The following is a 17,413-nucleotide window of genomic DNA, read 5'->3' as shown; positions in this document are numbered from 1 at the left end:
TGTGATTAATAAGGCAGCCTTTCATTCAACCACATCCCTCCGACTAAGAAGGTAATATCAAATGCAATTGCTGGAATGACCTGACACTGGTGCATCTTTGTTTCATCGATTTTTACAGCTGGCAACCATGTAACCAGGACTGCATTAGTGCTCAGCTGTGAGAAGGCAAAATGGGTTATTATAGAGGGTAGGTGTTGAAACTTGAATCTATAAGTGCGATGTTACAATGTCTTAAAGGCAGCAGGAAAACAAAACTGCAATGTTAATGTACAATTAGAAATATTATTCTTAAAAAAAAAAAAAAGCATCACTCACACGGCCTTTACACAAAGGCCTGTCAAAAATGCTTACATGAGGCTTTGACTGTTTTAACTGTACTACTTTATTCAACAACAAAGAGAGTAAGTTCTTGAATAGAATGCTTGCTGGATGGAAGAAATAATAAGAAAATTTTGCATGAGGGATAATGATGTTCTGTGGCTTTCAAAAAGCTCCGACAGTGTCCGCTAAGGTGCAATTATTCGCAAATTATTCTGATGTGGGAGGTAAAATAACACATGTGGCGCAAAGTACCATCCTCCGCTTGAACGTTCAGCAGGTCAGAGTTGACACGGTGGATATACAGCGACTGAAACACTAAGTAGGTAGGTAGGTGGTGGCAGACAGGCGTATTGTCTCAGATTTCAAATTGACAGTGCGCAGGCTTGGATCATGACTACTTAAAGGGGAACTCCGGGGCATTTGAAGCGCATTTCCATTGCTAGAGGTTGTCAAATACTGACAGTAGGACACAGACCGGTGCAAATCTGCGCTCCCTGTGTGGAGATCGCGCTGTTCGCACACCCTGTCATGCGAGGCTAATACGTGGTGGCTAAGGGGCAAATTCTAAACCTTCCATGTAAAACAACAACTTGCACACTGCAGAAACGTCACACCACTTTATAAACCATCCAACAATAAAGTCACAAGCCTTACCATCAAAACCATATGCATGGTTCTCACATTACTGGCATGGGGACGTTACAAAACAACTTTATAAACAGCATGTAACTCACCGGTTGGTTGTACGCTCGCGCATGTGAAAGCCCAAAAGAGTCGATGGACGATAATCCCATATACAAAACAATTATCTTCTCTAGAAAAACTGTGTTCAAGTATTTAAAACATTAAAACAATATTACTGGCCATGTATTTTTGTAATGTTTTAAATACTTGAACGCAGTTTTTCCTAGAGAAGATAATTGTTTTGTATATGGGATTATCGTCCATCGACTCTTTTGGGCTTTCACATGCGCGAGCGTACAACCAACCAGTGAGTTACATGCTGTTTATAAAGTTGTTTTGTAACGTCCCCATGCATGTAATGTGAGAACCATGCATTTGGTTTTGATGATAAGGCTTGTGACTTTATTGTCAGATGGTTTATAAAGTGGTGTGACGTTTCTGCAGTGTGCAAGTTGTTGTTTTACATGGAAGGTTTAGAATTTGCCCCTTAGCCACCACGTATTAGCCTCGCATGACAGGGTGTGCGAACAGCGCGATCTCCACACAGGGAGCGCAGATTTGCACCTCTCTGTGTCCTACTATCAGTATTTGACAACCTCTAGCAATGGAAATGCGCTTCAAATGCCCCGGAGTTCCCCTTTAAGTATTTGTGTGTAAACTGACAAGATGCATTCTGCTCGTGGTCAATAATGTTTACAAAGATTTTTTTGGAAAATGCAGTAAGGGGTACAAGTACTTCAAATTGCTTAGTGAATACAGTAAGACAGCTATTGCAGGTGGCTCTTCCTGAGGTTTTATGAGGCTCATCTGAAATTAAGGTATCAAAATTGAAACCATTTTCATAGGAATTATTTTAGGAAAATATTTTCATTTGTTTACCTAGCTGAATTAATCTCTTGAAATACTGATAAAGCAGCTGTAATCAGCATATGGCATCACAAGACACTGTGAAAACAATCTGACAGTGCAAGAGAGCTTACTTGTAGTGATGAAACGCTCGAGATTTATCGCCTTTTTCCCCTTCAGCCTTGTAGAGCCTCAAGGCCCATTCAGACAGGATTAACATGGGGCTAAGTGGGGAATAAGATTTCCCCTGTGGTCCTAGGTAATTTAAGGATATGGTCTGTAGCAGCCATGCACTTTAAACAAGACGAGCCAAACTGCAAAGCAAACAAACTCAAACGAAAGCTCAAGTATCCAATAAAGAAATCATTTTTCTCCCAGAATCACAATGCGGTAATGGATGTCTGTAAATTACAAACAGGAACTTCAAGGGCTATCTGGCATGCTTTTAATGGCAATAATAGGCCAAAATGCAAGCAAATGGGCTAACAACATGTCTTATAATAGAAACAGTTGGAAAACAATAAATCACTACAACATATTTTTAGTGACTCTTTTTCCAGTTCAGGATTAGATCCAGAGAAACGGAGCGAGTTCTTTGGAGCATTACGTTAGCCTCTGATGTAACACAGAACAATCATTTTTGATAACCACACTAACCGTTACCACCGTCAATGTCTAAATGTGCTTTTTCAGAATTTAACTGTTAACTGCTATGTGTTGCAGGTTTGTATCATTGTAACTCCTCACTTAAAGTGGAAATGTTAAGATAAGACACGATCTTCTTCAGTGATCAGTAATGTAGAGGGAATTAAATGATTCCTGCATGTCAGGTTAACTCCGCAGTACCAGACAACCAATCAATACGTAGACGGATTGCTTCACTTGCAGCTTCGTATCCTCCAAAAAATAAATAATTTTTTTTTTTTTTTTTTTTTTTTTTTTTTTTTTTTTTTTAAATAGAATTCTTGTGCGGATTAACTGCTCCTTCACCCATTTTCATTTTCGGCTGAGAAGGTATTAATCTGACAGCCAAGTGAAGCCCAACAAATTCTGCACACTTCAAAGCAGCAGGAACTGCTTTGGAAATAACAGGCGGGTTCAAATATTTCCCTTTCATTTCTGTTTTCAGCTGAAGACACATACCCTGCTCATTGTGGTTTTAACTACTTTCAGTAAAGTAAAGTAAAAAAAAAAAAAAAAAAAAAACATTTGGAACCTCAGTCAAAAGTTGTTTCTGCTTATTCAGAAACAATAGTTAAATGTGTCAGAGCTTTGGAATGGTGGCCTAAAGACCTACCAAGTTAACACTGTTGATTCATGAATGCAACTGGACCCACTGCTTATCGGAAAGCTTTGCACGGACCAGAACACTAACACTCCTCATTTTCATATATTATCAATCTGTCATTTATCTACATTAGTTTGAGAGTTAATGAATGAGAATCAAATAAAATGTATATCCATTATCTATTAAACAACAGGCTGTGGAGAGCTCATGAAGACCTTGTAATAGACTGTCAGGTGGATGGACAACTATTTCAGCCCACCAGTGTGTCCAGACATGACCTTACAAGTGGGTTCCAGGTATTGCAGTCATTAAAGTTGTTTGAGGGGAAGGTGTGCAGGCTTTTGTTCCTTTCTGCAGATAGTGATTGCTGTCTGTAGCTTCTGCAGGAAGCGATTTCTCCCTGGGTCCCTGCTGAAAGTAAGTGTTGGGTGGTGGGTCCACAAGGGAAGCTTTGTTTTGAAGCAAAGAGGATTCATACACACCGTTTCTAGCAGGGTCTATAAACCCCAGCTGACAAAATCAAAAAAACACCCAAATACTGCTTCAACTGCTGCTTCGACCCCACATCCACAGCCGTTCAGTATTCTATTGCTCTTAACAGACTAAACGGGTGTCAGATTTTTTAAACATGGCGGTCAGAGCATTTCAGCTCATCTGGTTGGTCTCAAAAAAATGAAAATGGCCCAAAAAAATCCAAATATACAGCATTTGATTCTATATTTCAAGAATAGTTCAATCTTCTAATCATAGGAGCTATTAGGGCCGAGCGATTTTATCGACACTGCGATATATATCTCGATATTTTGTTTCCCGATAAAGTATTGATTTTTCAGTCGCGAGTATCGATATTTTCTTTTTAAAACAAACTTTATTGAAAAGTCAGACTACAACTTGTAGTAGTTACAACTTGTGAAAACACAGAACATTAATATAATACAATGCCAGAGGGTCACATTATACAAGACGGCGATAAATTAGTTCATAAAAATGTTATATAAAGTGCATAGCTCAGTGGTTTTGATGGCTTTTCTGTTTAAAGAGTGTTGGATTGTTGTTTGTATTGTATGAGCTCCTTCTCAAAAATTAAACAGATTTAGGATGAGAGAATTTGGATTTGTGTATATGGTATTTAGTAAGTAAAACAAGCAGGTTGATGATGTAATATTGGTCTTTGTTGTTCGCAGGATAGGAGAGGAACCCAAACACTACGTTTACATATGTAAGAGAGAAACTAGATAAAATGTACTGGGAAATTAATGTACAGACATCTGGCCAGAAAACGTATGAAAAAGGACAGGACCAGAACAAATGACAAAAACCTTCTTCAGAGTGAGTGAGCAGTCAACGTCAATGTCCTTTTTGTATCTACGTAGAACTAACTTACAGGGATAAAACCTATGAATCAATTTAAAAGACACTTCTTTAATCTTATTTATAATCAGATATTTAGAGGGAAGGCAGCTTATCTTAATTGGCGTGTGACACAGGAGCTCCTACTGTAACGCTAATTTGACTTTATACATTTTAAAAGAAACAGATGTTCTAGAAGATCCACCTTAAACTTCGTACATAGCGTCCTTGAATCCAAGGACTGCATTATTCCGGCATCCATTATTATTTAAGAAGTACGGATGGCTTCTCTGACGTATCTTACATATAGGTCATATATCAGGGATTTGTTGATTCAATGAGGGGGAAAGAGAAAAGAAAAAAAAAAAAAAAAAAAAAAAAAAAACACAGCAAAAACACTAAATCTAAGCCGGACAGTAAGGCTGACCAGGAAACTGGACCAAAAGTGTAAATATAGTATATAGCTGCTAATTCTTACAGACCTGAGTGATAAACACACCTTTTTCCCCTCAAACTGTTTCACTTTAGCAGGCAATAGAATCTGCCAAAGTTCCAACTCTAAAGCATTCAAAACCAAAAGGCAACCAAGTTGTACTGAAAAATTCCCCTCCTCTAATGTCCTCTAACGTCATTTCAGCAGTTAATCTTTGCTCTGTACAGGCAGGCTTTAGCACCAACTGTTACACCCATGGGATGCAAGTACCGGTATTACTGTGAACGTCAAAGGCTGCAAGGGCAATACATGACACATGAATGTAAACGCACTATATGAATAGGCTGTTAAGACTGAGATGAGTAAGGGCGTATTCACACCAGGAAAGTCCGATAGTACACTTGCTTTGGTCCGAACCTTTTTTTTTTCATTTTGGTGCGGTTCGCTTTCAGACTGTACATTTCAGTAAACGGACCAAAATATGTCAACAAAGCCACGCGTCCTGAAGTTGTTCGGCTATCGGTCAGAATCGACACGCGCAACACAAAGTGCTAAGTTCAAAAGTTAATGTAGTCATGGACACTTTCCGTGCCGTTATTGCTTTTAATATAATCAAAACTATATGTTTTTTCAACGTTTTGCTATTTTCACAACTGTAATTACTATGCTGCTGTACAAGTAATTTATCAACAACGACGACAAAGGGCAAGGCGGTTACGGAGGAGAACGCTGATGTGTGCTCATCAAGCTGAGACAATTCGGGCTCTTCAAGCAAGACGTATATCTGCCCAAACGTCCACAAGAGCACGGGTCTCCTCTTCGGCCCACGTTTGTCCCCTACTCATTTTCGGTCTAGAAATATTATTTTCGGTCTTTCGTTAGCTTTACCACAGCCGATCTAGTATTTAGAAGAACGACGCTCTGTTCTGTTACCTAGCAGCAGACAAACGACGAATGCTCCCGAGGTACAAAAAAGCAAAAAGTCTGCTTTCACACCTCCAAAATATCCGCACCAGGGTTCGTTTGATCCGGACCGAGTCCGACCTTTCAGCTCGGTCTCGGTCCGCTTGTTTGGTCCGGACCAGAGTTCGGTGGTTTGTATTCAGACCATCCCAAAAGGTCCGAACCAACGAAAATGTGGTCCGTTTGGTCGTTTGGTCCGGACCAAACGAGGTAGGTGTGAATACGCCCTAAGATCCTTTTCTCAGCTGTTGTGTTTAATTAAAAAAAAAATTTTTTTTTAAATACCCTGTGATACAAATAACCCCAGAACAATACACAGAAGAGTGCAGAGCTAAAACCTTAGTGTTTATAGAGATTGAAAACAGCACCGTTAGTCACAAGCTTAACACAATTATCCAATTGCACATAGAAATGTATTACACTGGAATGTGCACTACTCAACACTGAGCAGTGTCTAATGATGCCAATGCCATCCAAGTGAAAAACCATATTGTGTTGTTTAAAACCAAAATAAGCCTGGGAAGAACTGGTCTATTCACAGAAAAGAAAATCCAATTGTGCCACCAAATTAAATTAATTTGTACTTCAAATCCTCACAATCTACAGTTTCTGATCAAAGGAGTGCCCCATTGTTCTTAAGTCGGTACGATTTTCCTCTGCATCATCCAACTAGGGCACAAAGGAAATGAGATGGTGTGGTATTGTGCAGTAGATGTCTGGCATTAGTGCAGAAAATATCAGTCACGACAGAGTTACAAAAGATGAGACAAAGGACGAAGCTGAGCACGGTGGGGAGACATGATCCTGTTCCACGGGAGACAGTGAAACAGCCTGAAGGGTCTCATCGGGAGCAAATTCCCTGAAATGTAATACAAGCTGGAAAGTAATGCAAAATGAAAGATGAGGGAACTGGGTTGCTGCAGCTGATGCATACCTGTATTGTATTCAGAGGAGCATTCATTTCTCGCCCGATGATTACAACAGAACACGAGTTGTATTGTTTATTTGGTTGAAAGCACAAATGATCTGCATCGATTCCTTATTCATTCATTGTTGAACCCAGCATTGTATCAATGAATGCAGGCAAAATGGGCCCAATTACAGCGAGCGATGCCTCCCTGTGACTCCACAGCCGAGCAAGACGATGAAGGCCTCAAACTGGAAGGAAAGGAGCAATCAAAGACTACTTATGTCTTGTAAATTCAAAAACTGGAATAGAAAACATTTCATGCTGTGACTTACAAAGGTTCACTCGGGACTGCAGATTAGGTTAGTCAACCATGCAAACTTACTATGAGAGCAGTTTTAACTGTCCAAATGACCCTCCACATAACGGATAAAATGATTCACCAAGACACAAAACTAAAATGTAAATTACAAATTCATAAATGTTAAATAATCGCTGCCTTTGCTTAAGTTTTGCAAGTTGCTCCTTCTGTGTCACACAGCTAGAAAATGAATACAATCGACTATTAATAAAACAATAGACTTTATGGTGCATGCAACTGATTATTCAAAGGAAAAAAACTAAGCCATAATTGAGCAAATCATTTGGCTTTAAAAATGCACACTGTTTTCACATGAATGTGTGTGTTTATTTTTCATTTATCCACTTTTTTTCTATTCATCTTAAAATCAACTAAACTTAAAGGTTTCATTTGGATTTTCCAAGGTAAAGCCCATCTGAAAAGGAGAACAATGAGCACATTAACCAAGTTGACTTGTTATGAGAAAGTTGCGCAGACAGTAAGTTTCATGTGTTCATTTTCACGTAAAATTGGCTACATGTACAAAAGCTGCTTCATCATAGTCGGCCATGTTTTCAATAGATCAGAGCAGGTCAGATTTGATGTGCCTTCAGATGATATTTGTTGTGTTTTGGCGCTATTAAAATAAAATGAATTTAATAAGAATAAGAAGATTTATTTTATTTTTTTTAACCCATACATTTTATGTTCATTCACAACCTCCCTTCATGTGTTCACACGTGAATGCTAAAACAGAAGCTCACATTAACATTGTTATGTTAAGTAAATACTGATGTTTGTTTTCATTTCTCTCTCCTGTCTTCATTTTATGTTTTAACCCAAATGAAAACACTTTTCATTGAAGCTCTTCCAGAACATCTGTTTCCAGCAAACAGACTGCTGAAGAAATGGGCTGTTGACTGGCTGATTGAAAGTTGCCATGGTTTGTCAGTCTTAACTGACCGATCTCACTTGATAAGTTTATATACAGGTTTTCAAACTTAACCAATGTACACAGAGTATTTTTTGGTGATTTTGCTGTGTAAACTGTGCAGACCGAAGTGCAGACTGAACAGTCCCCTGCTTCCGAGCAGTAAACACCGTAACAGGCGCGGCAGGCGGCAGCACGCAAGTGATACGAAGGGAAAGAAAAATGCGGCAAGCGATTGTGAGGTCTGACTTTTTCCTGGAGAGCGATTTTGTGATGCAAATGTATTATTCTTTTGAACACATATTGTTTTGAGAAGCAAAACGCTTTATTTTTGCGACCCCAGCCAACTAGCCGGTCTACCTTCATCAACGGCAAAACGAGGCTGGAACTCAGCTCACAAGACGCAGTGGGGGGTAAGAAAAAGTTCATAAATGTTATTGCTAGTATGGGATGTCATACAGCTTCATGTCAAAAGAGGCGAACTATCCCTTTAAGTTCTGCCAACAGAAATGTTATTTGCTCCTCTCCAGTGTTTTTCCAAACAAGTATTTTTGTTTTTTTTCCAAATTTTGTTGCTTTTGTCATACATTACAGTTCTGGGATTTCAGGGAATGAATTAATAAATCACTGAGTCACATCTGCAGCTGTGGATCAGTTCAACAACCAATGCCCTAACTGGTTGCACTAAGGCTGGTTTTACACTAGGAATGTGGTCTGTGCTTTGCTGAACTGCTTGAGGTGTGTACCCACTAGGGATGGGAGACATGGACTGAAAAAATCTATCCCGATAATTTCTGGTATTTATCACAGTAACGATAAAAATGACGATAAATAAACACCAATTCAGCCTAATCTTTCTAACTATAAATCTATCACCAAAATAATAATAAAGGCTACTTAACTACATCAATTAAGTTCAAGTAGTACACCTGTACTGCAAAAATGTAGTGAGTGACACCAAACAAACAGACTACTGTCCTTTGTAGGCACCATTTGTTTTCAAACCTTGCACGTCACGTATTGCTGCTCCGCGTCAAACCTTTTAAACCCAAACAAGTTCCAAATGATGGAGCTGGAGCCTCGTTTAGAAACGAGCTCCTCGCTGCACGGCGTATCTGCTCCGCCTTCCGCCATGTTTGTCAATATTCAACACATGTTGGGCTATTATAATGAGCGTTCATTTATAGAACAGTCCTTAGATAAAACACTGTAAAAATAAAAACACACAGCTTTTTTTCCCTTCTTTTTTTTTTTAAAAAGTGGTATGTTCTTGACTGATCTGAATCCAGTTGGTCATGTGTGCCAGCTGAAGGAAAAAGCCCTCAATAAAAGAAACCAGTGGATGGAAACGTAACAACACAGGAGAGAATGCCAGGAAAAAATTCTAAGCCTATACAGCTGTTAATCCAAAGAGTTCACTGTCATCACGCTGGTCTGCTTCGACCTCCATTCGGCTGTCGTGCCCAATCGCATGTGTTTAGATGCATGACGTACCAGAGCATAGCCAATCACTGCATGTGTGACAATGACAACTGAGCTTTGAGAGTGCAGGGAAACAGACGGACCACGGAGAAAAGCAGCAAGTGATGACTTAAAACACTTTGCCCCCCCCCTCTCCCCACAAAAAGAAGACTAAATCCTGCTCCAAGATGACAGGTACACCGACTTTATTTAGTAAAGGTTCAAAATATTGCCAGGTTCACTTCTCTCTGAATGGCAGAGGTAAAATGAGGGAGAGGGAAATGCCAATGGGAGGAGACTTCCATCACACATGCAGGATGAAAGACAGTAAAACTGGAAATGATTCTGCTCGTCTTAACTGATCTGTGAGTCCATCAGAAAAAACAACACTGCTGTGGTATTTCATGTAGTGACATGATCAACACACATATCAGTGTCTGTAGCTACAGAGTGTAATATCAAAACATTTACTGAATTAGACAGGTGAAAGTCTTAAATGTAATTGTGGTCCTGAAGGAGCATCAACATCTGTCACCTGTGCAACCACCCAACATAAAAGCACCCTGCCCAACAGGACACACAATACACAACCTCAAAGAAAGCTAAATCCAGCAAAAACCCTCTGTGTGGGGGACAAAAAGCACTTGAATGACTAATTTACTATTAAACTTACACAAAGTTAGAAAGAGAGGGAAGCACTTACTGACTCCACATCCTCAATTGGCAATACTGTTTCCACATCTAAAAAGAATGTTTCAATAGCTTAAACAGCTTGAGTAGCTCAAGAAGGCGATTCATCTGTGCTAAGTACAGCTGGTTTTAATATGAATGGAAATATTACCATCCACCTGGCGTTTTTTTAACCGTTAATCCCTGAATAAACAAGCCCAAGCCTTTCAAAGTTCATCTTTATGCAATTTAGTTGAACAAGTCTGGATTTGTTCAGTAAACACTTCCTCGAGGCCTCAGCAGAACCAAATGCTATTTACATGCACCTTTTGGGCATGAACATTATAAAAACATGACTGGAAATATTCAGCGATCACTCCGGTTTAACTCAATTCACTTGTTTCATGGTCAGACTGTCAAGCTGCACGGCAAAGACTAATTTGATACCTTGGCCTGTAAGCTGCTTTCAGAATGGCAGATTGCTGCCCACGCCCACCCCCACAATGCCCCTCCCCTGTCCCTCAAGAGATTTGGAATTGGAGGGTGCTTTACTTGACATCCCATCAGTTGGCGGCTCACTAACAAGTAGGCCATAAACCTTTTTTTCCTCTCTTTGATTACACTAAGTGCACAGAGGCCAGATGCGACCGAGCAGTCATCTGTTGGCTTGCCAGAAGAGTCACTTGAAGACTGGCAGGGGTAGCAGCAGGAGGAGGAGGAGGACGACGACCTGGGTCACTTGGGGTCCCCTCCCTTCAGGAACAAAGCTATTGTTCTTCATTACAGCAGGAGACGCTGCTGGAGGGCTTCAGACGGAGAACCCATCCATTTCCACACCTGTTTTCCATCACTAGGGCTCCTACCGGTTTGACTCTGTGCCAAACCACACTGAATGACTTAACTGGGTTTGATATAACTTTTTCTTAATAACTGAAGAACTCAACAATCAGTGATTTGCACCGGTTTAAGGCAATAATAAAAAATATATATATTTGATTGTTAGTTCAGCTGGGCCTGGACTTCTGTTAGGGCCTGTATATTCTGATGAAACAATAAAAAGATTATTTAGAAAGAATTAGCCTAGACAGATGAGCAGCATGCAGACTGAGAAATGTGGCACATTTTGCACTGTATGGGAAGAGTAACCTCAAACTAAACTCTCAACCAGTACAAAAGCCCGGGAATTGCACTACAGTTACAACAATTATCACACACCTAAGATTTAAACACTTGGCTAAATCAACAAGTTCTTTCAGTTAACTCGGACTAAGGCTCAGTCCAAATATAGCACTTGCCTTCACTTGCCAAATTGAAAGTAACTAAATTGGAAACAAACTTCAGCATCGACATATATTAAAGGAAATTTTGATGAGAAGAAATTAGTTTTCATGGGACAGCGATAATGCTTTAATTGGCTTTACTACAGACATTTGGACTTCTGATGTTTGCCCGATGCCACTGCTTAGCTTCAGTGCACACTGGACTGATTCTTCATTTGGTCAAAAGGGACCAGAGCAGACGAGGCAGGCAACCAAGGAGATGCTAAACACATGGGAACCTGACATACTGTGCAACCACATCATTATGGATGATAATGCACAAGGGGGAAAAAAGGAATTGATGTTATTGGGGTTCAAATTATGAGCTGCATCATACACTGCAGATGGTTGTACACCATCACAGACCAACACAGATCACAGTGGCCAACTGTGACTAAATTACTGCTATTAATTTGAATCACTTTCATGCGCTTATGGTGTAAAGTTCGCAAATGCAGCACAAAGATGTATGAGACAATGTACAATGTCAATATTGGGGAAAAAGGGAAAAGCCAACCATGATTTATGAACTCCAACCGGATCGTTTTCTGTGCCTAAACTAAATCAAAGAAAAGGAGAAAGCAGGTGACTAACAAAGGGGGAAAGAGAGTGTCTTAGACGGGATTGTACAATGAAAAAGGGTCAGACAAGCAGTTTGCATGTTACATGTGAGCCATCACATGGAAGCTGAAGGCCAATAAAAGCAAGCTGCAGCTTAGACTGACTTGTAAAATAAAACTCTTGTCAAGTGTATGCCATAAATGTGTACACTTGACGATGAGCTTTTCTTTGATCATGAGCTATTCAATGTATCACCTGACATTCTGTTTACACTTAGGAATAAATCATCAATCAGCACAGTAAGAGTGTAAAGACGACAGTTTGTGCACCCTTCAGATTACATGTCAGCAGTAATGTGGCAGTAAATAAAACAACGTGAAAGCAGGCCAGAAACAGGTAATGTACAGAATACAAATCATGCTGTCAGCTATGCATTAATCAAGACTTTACATCCAATATTAATCCATTTGCTAAGATGTACAGTAGGCTGTATATCAGTATAAACTTGTGACAACACTGTCAGCATAAAACAGCTGGATTAACTCAAGTCCTTCTGCAGCTATGCTATGCAGTAAAATGTTCCAATGGGAACTGTGGCCATCTACCGACTCTCACCAGTTAATTCTCTGAAGGGTCTGTGACTACATACAAGCTGATAACAAGTACATTTTCTCCATGTCCAGCAACAGGAGGTAGCCTATGCTTAGTTGTCTGGCAAAGATTACATTTACACAAAAGGTATCTTATCGAAGCATAATCACTATCAAACACAAAGAACCATGTAAAAAAATAATATTAAGGTCACGTTGTTGTCATCATGACATTTTTCCTGCATTGTCACACAACTGGCGCTGCCAATACCCACACATCCAAACATTATGCATCTTCAGAAAAATTAGAACACTCAAGCTTCTCCCAATAACTGATAGATTATCACCAGGTTTTCAAGTCCCAGCAAGTTTATGGTCAGATCATGCTGTGTTAGCACTCTTCAATAACACATGTAAAGCACCATCCTCTGCTGCTCTAAAGCTGATAATCTGCAGTACAACTGGACCCCGTGCTTCTTTAAAGGAATTGTATAACGATTATTAAAATGATTAAACTGCGCACACTATACCAACAATGACATGCACGCATGCATGCATAAATTACAACAGGTGCATTACGAGATGATCATATTTGTGTCAAGTCATGTTGGATTTGCTGCGACATGTTTAATGTGTGAAGACAATAGTTGCTTAAAAGATGTTAAGAGTCAGAGAGCTTCTGCTCAGAGACTTTTTGAGCGGGATTCTAAAATCCCAACTTCATGATTCTGGGTGAAATTTACCTGGTAAATAGCCCTACTATATGCATGGCCTCAGATTAGTAACGCCCGAGTTAACAGTTCTGTTTTCATCACTGAAAGGATGCCAGAATTTTCAGAACTTGGGCTGTCTACTTAGACAGCAGAAGAACAACGAGAACAAGAAAAACGGTTCATTTTGATGAGTGAAGCTGAAATGTTGCACCACCACAGATCTGGCAACACACCAGCTTGGAGGTCAACTTCAGCATCGTCCAGCTCGGAGAGTCTGTTTTATCCTCGGTGGAGTGGCAGGTCGAGCTAACCGTCTCATAGTGCAGTTATTATGGACTGTTAACGCTCATGAAAAGTCAACATAGCACTGTGGAGGTTTCAGGGCTGTGCAACTCCTCAGAAAAGTAAGGTTTCTGGAGTAATGACAGTCAGTGGACACTGTGGATTAGATTTGTGCAGAGTCGCAGGGTTGAGGATCATCACCAACACCCACCTCATTATTCACCTGGCAATTTCACAAACTTGTCCCGGAGATGGCCAGGTTTAACATTAACACTGCTGCAACAGCCGGACTGACTGCCATTCCCCTGCCGACGTGCGCACACTGCATGTCTGCTAACTCCTCTGCAGTTAGGACATCCATCTATTTTCTATATCTGCTTAATGCAATTCACTGGAGACTGGAGCCTATCCCCAGCTGCCATTGTGCGAGATTAGGGGTACACCCTGGATGGGTCATCAGTCCATCACAGGGCCACACAGAGACTAACAAGACCAAGCTTGGACTCAAACCAAGCACCCCCATGAGGTGACAATGCTAACCACTACACCACCATGCAGCCCCAGTTAGGATATTTGAAACCTTATTCCATTTACTTGATGACTGTTTTAATCATTTACGTTTGGCTGAACGGTTAATGCTATACTTATCTGTGATATGGAAAACTCAGAATATAGTTATTTCTGCTTTACTCATATTTTTTTTTTTGGGGGGGGGGGGTTGAATGAGTATAAAAAGAGTCTGTATTCCAAAACTGAACTTGGATGGCACAACCTATATCCAGACTGCCAGTTGTTTTGAAATTAATTTAAAAATCTTTCACATTTATTTGGATTCCAGTCGGAAAACCACTTTACAGATTAACCGATTTTTTTGTTTCAATTATTTATTTATTTATTTTTAAATTTGAAATTTAAAATCAGGTAAGCAGACCACAAATGCACCACTTCCATGTTGGTGCAGAAGGAGCATAATTGTCCCAACGTTTGTATGAATAAGAGAGAGAGGGGGGTACCCTGTAATTCTGGGCACAATGCGAGCTTACAGTATGCAGCTGGTGGTAAATAATTGATATGCTGTGTGCAAGTGCACCCTGAGCTTTGTGTGAAATCAGTGAAGCCATTACCATGAAGGTAAAGCAGTATTCTACACTATTAAAGTGCAACGGAGACTTGTTTACTTTCTGGTGCTTTTGTTAACTCTTTCACTGACTTTTTGCAAGAGAAAAACCTGTTTTTTTTTTTAAAAAACACCGTTACTGTGTGTCCATAATAGCAGATAAAACTAGATTAGCCTTTCGGATAATCCACAATGTGACAAACGTCGACATCTGCCTCCCTGTGATGCTCACCGTAAGAGAACAAAAATATGCCTGTTTTTCTGACAAACAGCCTTGAGCTGAATGAATTTCAGTCAGTGATGATTCATTATATAATTGAGTTGATGTAACACCAGGAGGAGGAAACGGCACAGGAGCTGCTTTCACATCTTCAGCGTATGAATGCGCATGGATAAATAACCACGAAATGAACGTCTGTTCCTCAGTAGCTCAACAGAAGTCACACTTAAACCACTGACTTTTTAATACAGCTTCATATCATCTGAGAAAATAAACGTGTGAGCTCGTTTAGCAGTCCGCCAACTCACTAACATCGCTTCCAACACCACCAAAAGCCAAAAAGCGTAGAAAATCGTGTCGCAGTCTTCACTCTCACCAGCTTTATCTGAAGCCCTATCCGCCTCTCGAAACCATCTAACTCAGATTACAACAACCGAGTAAAACCTTTGATGATTTCATGCACGGTGCGTCCTCAAATCCAGCTCTGGTATTATAAAAACACAGCCCGGAGCGCAAATACAAACTCTGGGAAATTTATCTTCTCTTGTCTACCAGCAAGAGTTAATTCGCTTTAAATGCCAGTTTAAGACATAGTATGGAATTCCCTGAAACGCTTTTCATTTCGGCATATATTCAAAATACCAAGCAGTGCATGTTTCCTTGAAACGTCAACTTGAATAAGAGATTCGCCGTCTCTCCCACAGTCTCGCGACTGGAAGCAGAGGGATAGCCGTTAGAACGCGTTCTAAAAGCAAAGATTAAACGGAAAATAACGGCAGTTTCGCAATATGTCTTAATGCCGAATTTGCGAGACGCACGGTTATTAACAATAACTGAGTTACGTTCTTGTTCAAGTAGACATTTTGTACTCGGATACGTACAAATAAATTGGCAAAGTTATGCATGGAGTTTCCTCAAATTGCACGTTATCAGAGCTGCCGTTTAATGCCCTTCCACGCGCTGCTGTACCCTGTGATTTACAGCAGGGTCCGTTCTCAACTCAATGCTACAAAAGTAACCAAGCTAGCGGTCTGAGCAAACAAAAACAACAATATAAACATGTCAAATCTATGGAGTGTGTCCCTGTGCCCACTGAGAGGCAGGAGAGCACGATATTTGTCTTTTCCACAACAGAATTTTCTACATTTAAGAGTTGCCAGCTGCGAAGCGGCAAAAGCGATTTAGCCTAACGGTGAGCTGTCCAAAGTGATGTTTTCTCGGGCAGCACCTCTGTAACGCCAGTTTGGGTGCAAACATAATCAAACATGCTTTTTCTAATCAGCACTTCAACTTTACGTTGAGGTTTTGTCACTTGGTCAACAACATCACTGCGAAATCAAAACGCTCTGCTCCGCACGTTCAAAAATTGCCCAACTGCACTGATAAAATGGCACTCCTCAACATTTACATCCAGGAAAATCTGAGAACTGACTGCATACTCCATTTAGGCACCAACAGAAAAGTCCTACCTTTATGAAGAACCGCTTGAAACATGAATAAAAAGAGAATAGTCGCGAGAGAGCCGCTGCCAGTGTTCGCCATGTTGGACACCTGCTTCAGTATGGCAGAGAGACACAGCTTCACCTACAACGGGACTCAGTTAATGAGATGCGAAAAGGAGGGAGGGTACTAGCTATCAGTTCAGTTGGATTCGAACGTGCTCCTTTTAATGGTACCGCCTGAATATTATTCAGAGAAAAACATAGTGTGGGACATTGTCTTTATCCATTTATTTATTTATCTATTCATTTATTAAATTATCTATATGTTTGGTGTTTGTTTGTTTAAAGGGCATTCTAGTAAAGCTACATACACCCACGTGTAGAAGGGAGTCTCAGAATAGCAGGGCCTGCTCTAAATTTCCAGGTTCCTCAAAACCCCTGCCCCCATCCCATTCCCCACCTTCTGCTGCTGGTTGAGAAATGGGGGTTATTCGCCAGGGGCGTCTGTAGCTTGAGCAAACATTCGGGGCTGTAGCTCAGACATGAAAATAATTTTTAACGGGGGTCAGGGGGTTTTTCCCCCGGGATTTTTTTAAAAAAAAGGGGGTGTTAAAATGAAAATTTAACACAGTTCATGACCAGCTGCTTAACATGTTGAATGCCGAGCTGTGAATGTTGGCATTCATGTTTTGATAAAATGCCGAGATCCATATATCCAAATGCTGACATTGTGTCTTTGTTAGCCTAATGCACAAGAGAGAGAGAGCGAGCGATTCTGTTGTCAAGAACCTGGGAGCTAATGTGCGCTGTTAGCACTTAAGCACTTCGTGGATACTACTGAAACGTGAAGATTGTGACGACGTGACAAATTTGTTTGGTTTAGATCAACCACTCTCAGAGATCGCATGAAACACCGATGACGGTGTCTTAGCTTTGTGTTTTGGTAACCCAGCTTGTCCGTCGGAGCCCAGTCCAC

The 17,413-nt window shown here is 40.4% G+C and overlaps 1 protein-coding gene across 7 annotated transcripts in view; it reads right to left on the bottom strand.

Moving 5' to 3' along the window:
* cadm1a (cell adhesion molecule 1a) overlaps nucleotides 1-16,580 on the bottom strand; it is a 433,220-nt gene extending 416,640 nt beyond the window's left edge. For all 7 annotated transcript variants that reach the window (XM_075486889.1, XM_075486892.1, XM_075486890.1 and 4 more), the window contains exon 1: nucleotides 16,465-16,580. In XM_075486889.1, the coding sequence (XP_075343004.1) occupies nucleotides 16,465-16,537 (73 nt within the window). In that variant the 5' untranslated portion in view covers nucleotides 16,538-16,580. The remainder of the gene's footprint in view (nucleotides 1-16,464) is intronic.
* Nucleotides 16,581-17,413: the final 833 nt, after the last annotated feature.

Source organism: Odontesthes bonariensis, chromosome 16, assembly GCF_027942865.1.
Source record: "Odontesthes bonariensis isolate fOdoBon6 chromosome 16, fOdoBon6.hap1, whole genome shotgun sequence".
Classification (NCBI taxonomy): domain Eukaryota; kingdom Metazoa; phylum Chordata; class Actinopteri; order Atheriniformes; family Atherinopsidae; genus Odontesthes; species Odontesthes bonariensis.
Note: the sequence above shows the minus strand (reverse complement) of the source record. Positions and strands in the feature narration are given on the sequence as shown.